The sequence below is a fragment of the Nannospalax galili genome, unplaced genomic scaffold (genome assembly GCF_000622305.1).
Source record: "Nannospalax galili isolate Female #2095 unplaced genomic scaffold, S.galili_v1.0 scaffold1619, whole genome shotgun sequence".
NCBI lineage: Eukaryota > Metazoa > Chordata > Mammalia > Rodentia > Spalacidae > Nannospalax > Nannospalax galili.
In genome coordinates this window covers 725,224-735,760 of record NW_008342739.1, presented here as the reverse complement: position 1 = coordinate 735,760, position 10,537 = coordinate 725,224, and the positions used below count along the sequence as shown (strand labels likewise).

The 10,537-nt window shown below is 43.7% G+C and overlaps 1 protein-coding gene across 1 annotated transcript in view; it reads left to right on the top strand.

Annotated features, from left to right (window-relative positions):
• The window catches only part of Heatr5a (HEAT repeat containing 5A), a gene marked incomplete at its 5' end in the record, with an annotated part of 82,101 nt that extends 72,540 nt beyond the window's left edge, over positions 1-9,561 (top strand). Inside the window, 3 exons of the mRNA XM_029566290.1 lie at positions 4,426-4,580; positions 6,134-6,347; positions 7,983-9,561. Of these exons, the coding sequence (XP_029422150.1) occupies positions 4,426-4,580; positions 6,134-6,347; positions 7,983-8,293 (680 nt within the window). The remainder of the gene's footprint in view (positions 1-4,425; positions 4,581-6,133; positions 6,348-7,982) is intronic.
• Between the last annotated feature and the right edge of the window lie 976 nt (positions 9,562-10,537).

Genomic DNA, 10,537 nt, shown 5'->3' with positions numbered 1-10,537 from the left:
CTTTTTGAGACAAGGTCTCCCTGTAGCCCCAGCTGTCTTGGAACTCACTATGTAGACCAGGCTGGCCTTGAACTGACAGAGATCCGCCTGCCTCTGCCTCCCGAGTTCTGGGATTAAAGGTGTGCACCACCATACCCGGCTTTTGTCCTATTTTTAATTGGCATAATTTGCTCAATTTGAAGAGTACCAAGATCAAGATGGGAAGTGATTCAAAAGATAATGCAGTGACAGAAGCCAGAGAAAGAGTTGTGATAGAATGATGAGCAGGGAGTGTTGAAGTGCAAACAAGCTGAAGAGGAGGAGAGGTTACAGACGGGCTGCCCTCCAGGAAGAGGAGAAACAGCAGGAGGAAAGGTATAGACAGAGTCAAGGTTTGGCTTTGTTTGTCCTTGAGACAGTCTCAGTATGTAGCCCAGGATTGCTTTGAACTCAGAATCGTCTTAAACCTCCTGAGTGCTGGGATTACAGGCCAGTGCCATTGCACCTGGCCAGGAATGTTTCATTTTCAAAGATGAGAATCTACTGTAAGTTCCTACTTAAGAGATAAAAGAAGGTGGAGAGGGCTGGAGTGATGGCTCAGTGGTTAAGAGCACCAGGGTTCAGTTCGTGGCAGTTAACTGTACTTGACTACAGTTCCAGCCGTAGTGATCTGTAACTATAACTACAGTTCCCAATCTGGAGGCCCTTTCCTGGCCTCCATGGGCATTGTACACAAGGATGCACTTACGTGTATGCAGAAAAACCACTCATACACATAAAATAAATAATTTTTCAAAAAGAAAGTGGAGGGCCGGGAGTGGTGGCACATGCCTTTAATCCCAGCACTCGGGAGGCAGAGGCAGGTGGATCTTTGTGAGTTTGGGCCAGCCTGGTCTACATAGTGAGTTCCAGGTCAGCTGGGGTTACAGGGAGACCCTGTCTCAAAAAGACAGAAAAAAAAAAGGAAAGTGGAGAATGTACTGGAGTTGGGATTATTGTGACGAAAGCAACAGTCCAGTTGAGACAGGATGGAATAAAACTACAATACATTTTGAAAATGTTAACCTCTGCCAGTGGGAGAGGGAGGAAGGGAGAAAGAAGGGAGGAAGAGAATTTGGGTTTCATCTCACACACAAGTAGTTTTGGGTCTCAGGTGTTGTATATCAAGTCAGGAGTTAGCCATTAGACTAACTACTCAGGTAAATTAAAGTTGGTGCTGATCATGATAGATGAAATGTTTGCTGTGAGATCAGGCATTGTGGTGCAAGCCTTTAGTCCCAGCACGTGGGAGGCAGAGGCAGACGGATCTTTGTGAGTTTGAGGGTAGCTCGGGCTACAGGGAGACTCTGTGTCAAAAAGACAAAAAAAAAGATCAGGAATTCAGGGTCATCCTCAGTTACATAGTGATTCGAGGCCAGTCAAGGCTACATTAGACCCTATCTCAAAAAAATTTATTTTGCTCCAAAACTTAGTGGATTAAAACAGAAAACATTTTTCTTTTTTAATCTGAGAGTTTCTATGGCCCAGGGCTTAGCCTTAAGAGGTGTGGCTCAAGTCTCTCATGAAGTTACTGCTAAGACATTGGCCAGGGCCTCAGCTAGAGGACTGGATTCCAGTATGACTCACTCAGGCAGCTGTTGGCAAGGGGCCTGTTCTTTACCACATAGGCCTCACCATAGGGGGATTGCTATGCAAACTTCTCATCTGTCCTCATCCTCAGTAAATACGGGGGAGTGAGTTTAGACAACATGGGAAGAGGAACCAGGAGGTATTTATCTTAATGCAATTAAACAGGTATGTTTACTAACTAACTAACTAGCTGAGTGTGCCGAAGTTTCAAGTTGCCCTAAATGACTAAAAATAACTTTGCTGTAGAGGCAGCAATATAGCCTCTGGGTTGGTGATACTGTCTTGGATCAAACTGTCTGCCTGACTTTGTGTGGCTCGGACAAATACCCACATTTCTGTTTCTTACACATAAAATGGAGGAAATGAGAGGCTGGAGAGATGGCTCAGCAGGTAAGAGCACTGGGTGCTCTTGCAGAGGACCTGGGTTTGAGTCCCAGCTCCCCCCCATGGTCAACAACTGTCCACCAGGGGATTCAGTGCCATTTTGTGACCTCCTCAGGCATTGCATGACACAGGTACACTCACATACATGCAGGCAATACACTCATACACATGAAATAAAAAATATTATTATTATTTTTTTTTTGGTCTTTTTGAGACAGGGTCTCTCTGTAGCCCCAGCTGTCCTGGAACTCGCTATGTAGACCAGGCTGGCCTTGAACTCACAGAGAGTGAGGCTTTCTAGGGTTTTATCAGTATGTTTTTAAATTCTTTATTTGCTTCTCATTTTATAGTGTATTTATTTTCTCTGTATGCTATACTATCAGTGCCGAAGAGGACCAGCACATAGAATTTAAGTATTTACTGAATTATGACCAGTGTTGCTGTTTGTGGGTATCATTTGTTTATAAATAACAACCCATTTGAGGGGCTGGGGATATAGCTCAGTTGGTAAAGTGCTTGTCTAGTATGCACAAAGCCCTGGGTTTTTCGGTCCCCAGCACCTTATAAACTAGACGTGGCACAAGACTGTAATGCCAGTACTTAGGAGTGCACACAGGAGGATCAAATTGGAGGCCAGCCTGGGCCACATGAGACCCTGTCTCAGAATCAAAAACAAACCAACAAATACATATTTTTATATCCTCAGCCCCTCTGGGATTCTTAAAAGTTTGTTAGTGTTTATTGTATGAATTTGTTGTATGTATGTATACACAAAAATATATGTGTGTGTGGATCTGTACATATAAAACATATATACTGACTTGATCTTAGTCAAAAGCCAAAAAAACTACTACAAAAAAAAAAGTTTCATGAGTTGAGTTTGCCCCACCTTTCCCTTTCAAAATAACAGTTTTCATTAAAATTATTAGACTTTCACTTTGGAAAATGAAGGTAAATTACTTCTCATAGAGAATTCCTAGGCTGGGCTGGTGGATACACCTGTAACCCTAACCTCAGTATTAAGGAGGGGTCAGGTAGGAAGAGCACTGAAAGTTTGAAGCCGCCTCGTGTGTATAGTGAGTTTCAGGTCAGCCAGGGATGTATAATGAAACCTTGTCTACACAAAAAGAGGCCTAGGGCCGGGAGTGGTGGTGTACGCCTTTAATCCCAGCACTTGGGAGCCAGAGGCAGGCGGATCTCTGTGGGTCCAAGGCCAGCCTGGTCTACATAGTGAGTTCCAGGACAGCTGGGGCTACAGGAGACCCTGTCTCAAAAAGACCAAAAAAAAGAAGGGGCCAGATAGGGTCCATTTGGTAGAGTGTTCGCCTAGCATGCATGAAACCATGAGTTCAGTTCCCAGCATCACATGAACTAAGCATGGCAACACACACCTGTAATTCCAGCACTTGGGAAGGAGAGGTAGGATCAGAAATTCAAGGTCATTCTTAGTTACATTGCAGGTATTAGGTCAACCTGAACTACATGAAACCCTGTCAAACCCTCAATAAAAGAAAAGACAATTCCTTCAAACAGCAGCTGTGCCCTCCACAGCTCTTTCCAGACTTTTCTCTACGTTTGAGAAATGACACGTGTGAACAGAGTCCTAAGGTGTGATATCTGACACCTATATTAAGAAAATTCCTAAAAATTAAAAAGAACAAAGCAGTTACCCAAGCATTTCAATTATACAGTAAAACAATGGTAATAATAATAATAGGCTACAAATAGTGGTATGCACCAGCTATTCAAGAGGATGAGGCAGGAGGACCCAGTGAGACTTGGAGCTCAAAGGGCTACATAGCCAGCCTCTGTCTCAAAAACAAAACAAAAAATAATGGCATAATAAATAACCAATACATTAGCCGGGCACGGTGGCGCACACCTGTAGTCCCAGCACTTGGGAGGCAGAGGCAGGCGGATCTCTGTGAGTCCAAGGCCAGCCTGGTCTACATAGTGAGTTCCAGGAAAGCTGGGGCTACAGAGAGACCCTGCTTCAAAAAGACAAAAAATAAAAATTTAAAAATTAAAAAAAATAAATAACCAATACAATCTGAGAACTCCATGCAGTATGTATTCTATTTGCTACACATAGATGAACTCATTTAATCAATATCCCAGTCAATATGAGTTCTGTCCTTATGCCCAATTTTCAAATGAGAACACTGAAGATAGACTTACATGACCAAGGTCCAGTAGTGTTAAGTATTTGCTAGGGTGGTCCCCCAGCACCTCTAGAGGTGCTTGGACCTGCATGTTACCTAGGCAAGTACCCTACCACAGAGCCACATCCCAGCCTCCTGGGGCCTTTAAGAGTCGGCTGGTATTACGGTCTGCACGTGTTGTATGCACACACAAAGGTTGCCAGCCAAACTAAAGACAGCTCTACAGAGACATAAAGCAGTGTGATCCGCTCTAATCGTGACTTCTCTCTAGTTGATGGGGCACAGCAAGAACTCGATGATGTCAGCCTGCTTACTGCCGTCACAGTGTTCATTCTGTCCACGGGTCCAGAAGTGGCCGCTGCCCCCGGCCTTCACAAGCTCTGCGTTGAGAAATTCAAGGCCGCCCTCAAGCTCAAGGACCCCATGGTGAGGAGAGGTTTGCAGGAGGAGTATGTTAGCCTTGCAGAGGTTTTCTCTGTGATTTTAGTGTATGTGCTGCCAACGTAAGCAGTTCCTTGTGGTTTCATCAGCTCCAGCAAGGAACTACCAGGGGGCTAGAGTGTGCAGGCCCTGGGTCCAGTCCTCAGCACTGTGCAAACCCAGCATGGAGGTGCAGGCTGTAATCCCAGCACTAGATAGGTAGAGGCAGGAGGATCAAAGTTCATGGTTATCTGCAGCTGCACAGTGAGTCTGAGGCCAGCCAGGCTGCAGGAGACCTGGTCTCAGAAAACAAGTAAAACCAAACTAGATTTTAAATGAGAATATCTTAACACTGGTGCAGCTCACCAGGAGTGGTGGAAGGAGCTTGCCCGTGAGTGTAAAACCAGCCTGTTCTACATAATGTGTTCCAGGCCAGCCAGGGCTACACAGTGAGACCAGGTCTAAAAAAAAATGGTGTCACTCTAAAACTTGTATTCACATGGCTCTCCAACAAGGGATTTTTTTTTTTTTTTTTTTTTTACTTTGTGACTTACAGCCTTTAAAGGATTTTCTTCAAAGAAAAAATAAAGGAAAGAAAAGAAGGATGGATTAGATTAATTTCCTTCATTCCATGTGTTACAAAATGAGTTTGGAGCCCATACTCACAAATACGTCTTACACCCATTATAAGAACCAGATTTTCTCTCAGGGGAAAAAAAATTTAAATACTCTCACAGTTGAAAACAGTGGAGTGTGTGAGATGTGTAGTCATTTTCTTCTGTCCTACCCCCATTCGTTGCTGGCTACCTGCGTGAGTTGTGTAACAGGCTCCCTGTGGTGGCTCTGGTGTGATGTCACATTCTTAGTGCGGGCCAGATAAGGTCCTTAAAACTTTGAGGCCTTGACATTTGGACATCAAATGTGTGAAAGTTTCTGAAAACAAAATAGTTTTCAAATGTGCCTGTATTTGTTGGTGTTGGTCTTTTGATATTGTACATTAGAGAGGGACATGAGAGAGAAAATGGGCCAGAGGGGAAGTGGCACACAGCTGTCCTGTGCTGTGTGTGTCCCTCCGCACCGCTCCACACTGTTGTGGCCTCTCTGAGTACCTACTCCTTGTCGGGACTTGGCCTTCCAAAACTAAAGATAAACTGGAAATATATTTAACATCTTTGCTATGTAATGGCAAGGACCTTTCAGGAACATTTGTTTATTTATTTTGGTCCTTTTAAAATTTACTGTTCATGGGGTGGAGAGATAGCTCAGCAGGTAAGAGCACTGGCTGCTCTTGCAGAGGACCCAAGTTTGGTTCCCAGCACCCACGTGGTGGCTAACAACTATCTGTAATTCCACTCCCAGGGGCTCCAACACCCTCTTCTTATCCCCATGGCATTGCCTGCATGTGGTACATTTACATACATGCAGGCAAATCAGTCATACACATAAAGTAAAAATAAATTTTAAAAAAAAATTTTTATTTTTTTGGTCCAGGCATGCTCCACCACGCCTGGCTAAAATGTTTTTAATTTATGATTTATTCTTGTCTTTTACCTGATTAGGTGCAAATGAAAACCTATCAGCTCCTTCATTCCATTTTCCAGTCTCCAAATGCAGCCATTGCCTACCCATACATTTACTCATTAGCATCTGCCATAGTGGACAACCTGCAGGAAATCAACAAGAGGATGCCTGAAGACACCAGTGAGCTGCAGGTCCTTCAGGAGGGCATAAAAGTCTTGGAGGCTTTGGTCACCGTCGCTGAAGAACAGCATCGTAAGTTTCAGCACCAAGTCCCTACCACCTCAACCTCTCCAGCATCAAAATTCCGGTTTTCTATAATATATCTGTGTTTTGCTTTCATCAGAAGGCTGTTACTGGCTGAGCACAGTGTCTGCCCTTAAAAGCCCCAGTCCCTCAAGAGTCTGGGGCAACAGGATTTCTTGAGGCTAAAGGTTTGTTGAGGCCCTATCTAAAAAAATAAAATAAAATAAATATGTAGATGCCCTGCTTGACTGGTGCCGAGAAACTGAAATTAGACCAGGAATCCCTTGGCCTTGGTGCTCGCTGCCCTCCTGAACGCCCATTGGAAGCTCGGTTTCGAAGTTCACGCAGCATTTACATAATGCTCAAGTCGTACAAAACACATGGGAATGTTCCCTTGTTGTAAGAAAACAGCACAGCTCACCCAGGGCTGTGGCGACTGGTTCAGTAACAGACCTCCTTTGATGCATGCAAAGACGGGGAGGGGCATGACAACCTGTCCCCAGTAGTCCAGAAAACAGGTGTCTGAGCAGTCTGGTTCCAGCATCCTGGGAACAGACACTCCACTCTTCAAGCCCCTACATCAACAAAACCCACAGAAGTCTGTTAACTCTTAGTGAGCCAGGAGCTTGTTGACTTAGTGAGCAGAGTGCTATTGCCCTTAAGGCACAAGGTGGGGTGACTACTAAGTAAATAAGATTGCCACATTGGAGTGTTGGCTCAGAGGCAGGTGGATCTCTGTGAGATCAAGGCCAGCCAGGGATATAGGGAGACCCTGTCTCAAAAAGCTTAAAAAAAGAAAAAAAAAAAAAAGGCAGTGACAGATGTGGTGGCGCACTTTGTAATCCCAGCATTCAGGAGCTGAGGCATGAAGACCACCATGAATTCAAAGGCAGCCTGGGCTAAAGAGTGAGACTGTCTTAAAGCAGAAAAAGAGCCAGATGTAGTGGCACACACCTTTAATCCCAGCACTCAGGAGGCAGATCTATGAGTTCAAGGCCAGCCTGGTCTACATAGTGAGTTCCAGGCCAGCAGGGGCGACAGGGAGACCCTGTCTCAAAAAGACCAAAAAAAAAGAAGAAAAAGAGCTGGAGAGCTAGCTTAGAGTAAAGCTCTTGCCTTGCAAGCATGATGATCTGAGTTCAAACACCAGGACCTGCAGTTCCCACTCAGGTAGAGGCAGGGGGATCAGAAGTTTAATGTCCTCAGTGAGTTTGAAGCCAGCTTGGGTTACGTGAGACCCTGTAAAAGCTGGGCATGGCAGTGCTTACTTGTAATCCCAGTGCTGGGAAGTCAGGAACACACAGATCTCTGGGGCTCACAGGCTGCAGCCTAACGTATGCTGTGAAGTCCAGGCCAGTGAGAGACCCCATCGCAAACACTAAAGTGGGCAGCTCCTGAGGGGCAGCACTCGGGGTTGTCCTCTGGCTCCCTCATGCGCATGTGCACGCACGCACGCGCACATGTGTATACACACACGAGCACACACGCATGCACACATACACGAAACACAGGTGTGCTGTTAATCCCAGCTGCTAATATTAGTATAAATTTGAGGGAAAAGAGTAGAATTGTTTTGCTTTAAGGGAACACTGTAGCGCTGAAGAACATTATGTCCCTGAACCTCCACCATGGTCTATTCACCAGGTTCTCAACTGGTGGCCTGTCTCCTGCCCATCCTCATTTCCTTCCTTTTGGATGAGACTGCTCTGGGATCAGCCACTGCAATAATGAGAAGTTTGCATGACTTTGCTTTGCAAAATCTCATGGAGATTGGGCCTCAGTACTCCTCGGTCTTTAAAACCGTGATGGCTTCTTCCCCTGCCCTGAGAGCCCGGCTCGAGGCTGCTGTGAAGGGCAATCAGGAAAGCATCACCGCTGAACTGCCAGCGTCTGAACCTGCCACAAAGCCTGGGAAGAAGAACACAAGCATCCAGCTAAAGACCAGTTTCCTCTGATGCTGCCTTTTTGGGATAGTAAGCACTTAATATACTACTCGATCATTTCCTTCTCTCTGTGGACCACACAAGTGCACTTGGAGGCTATTTGATTTAACTTTACAGGTGACAGCAAACTTACATTTTTTTCCCGTTTAATAAAGCCGTGGAACTGTCAGAATTCTTGCCAGGCATTTCAGGAAAATGCTAAAGAACTAAATTGACTAAAACCACTTTAAAAATGAAATGGATTTCCTTAACAACTCACATATTCAACTCTGTGACCCATAGAGATGTCAGTAGAGTGTAAACCATCCATACTTGCACTATGTCCCATTTGCAATTTAAAATTCTGCCTTATTCAGTAGTAGTAGTACCAACCTTGCTTGGATTTCTCAAGCAACATGATTCAAGCCAGGCATGGTGGCTTACACCTGTGATCCCAGTGCTCAGGAGGTGGGAGCAGGATGAGCATCAAAGCTTGGGGCCAGCCTGGTCTACATAGTAGATTTCAGACCAGCTGGGATGAGACTGCTTTCCAAAAGAAAAAAAAAGAGAAGTAATAATAACAGCAATAACAATAATAATACATAAGCGACTAGAAAGCTAATTAGGAAGCCAGGTCCAGAATTATCCACTATAATAGTAAAAATCAGTTTCAACCGTTCAGTGTGACAAAAGATGCGATGTCTGTATATATCATGACTTTTACCATCTTTTCAGTTTATGTTGAGTTCACAAAACAAAAATTTTACTTATTTTAAATAGAATATAGCATCTGCATTTTACTGTTTCTCAGACGGATTTTCTCTTACCTCTGTTCCTACAATTGTGTTTGTGGAAAGCATTCATATTGAGAGTTTAATATAGATTTGTATCTATATTGTATTGGAATCAACTGTGGGATTATATGAATGTCAAATTTAGCACTTCAGTGAATACAAATGTTTTTTAACAGAACATATTTTAGCATGAAGAAATATAAAGTCACTGTTGAAGATATTTTTGGCTCTGTTGGTAATCCTTGACTTCCTTCCACCTCAGTGATTTGTCACATGAATCTAGCACTATGTCAAAACAGTGCCTTTTCCTCGTGAAATTTGCAAACTGAAGTGACAGAGGGATCTTCGGAACTGAGAAGAATTGATCAGCAGGAGCAATGTGATATATTCTATTTTATTACGTTTGTATGTAAATACTCTTGTAAAGTGTTCAGGGTGGAAAACATTTCACAAATTCCAACCACAATCAATTTTTCTAAATTACATAAATAAAGCTAATATTCTTTATCTTTCTTGTCTTTTGAATTATTTCATCCAGGAAAGATGACCATTTATTCTCACATATTTCCCGAAAATCACTTCTATAACTGACATCCCTCTGCACCTTGGCCTTTGTCCTCTGAGAGCTGGTTTTCTGAGACATTCTTTGCAGTGGTTTAGAGTCATCTCCTGAGTGTCTTTAAGATTCAAGTGTTTGTTTCTTACTGTCCCTTCACCTGAAATGCCTTTTCTTTTCTCTCTCTCTGGTGGACTCTGTTTAGACCTCATTCAAGTCTATAACTCAACATGTCGCACCCTCCTCTTACACCACACAAATTTAAGTTTTCCTCAGCTGTGTACCTATAAGGCTTGAGGCATTCTTCGGTGCATTAAACATCATCTCGCCTCGCTGTTGGACTGCTTCCTCAAGACAGGAATTTGGTCCTGCAATCCTGCTTCCAGAGTATCAACTAAGTGCTTAATAGCCGTTGGTCTGAGATGGATTTGGACCCAAACACTCCTTTCCCAACAAAAATACAACCAAGTTGTTTTCAGGATATCAGTTACTAGTTTAACCTGTTAGGGGTTTTATTATTTTATTCGTTTTTAATGGTTTTGTTTAGTTGTTAAGATTTCTGTTCATTATTTTAGTAGCATAATATCCTGAGTTGTTTGGGTTAAAATTGTCATATGAGGGGCTAGAGAGATGGCTCAGCAGTTAAGAGCACTGACTGTTCTTTCAGAAGACCCAGGTTCAAATCCCAGCACCCACATGGCAGCTAACAACTGTCCGTAACTCCAGTTCCAAGGGATCCAACAGCATCTTCTGACCTCCACAGGCATTGCATGACACAGGTTCGCTTACCTACATGCAGGCAATACACGCATACACATAAAATAAAAAATAATAATTTTTTTTAATTGTCATATGGGGGCTGGAGAAATGGCTCAGTGGTTAAGAGCACTGACTGCTCTTGCAGAGGACCCAGGTTCGATTCCCAGC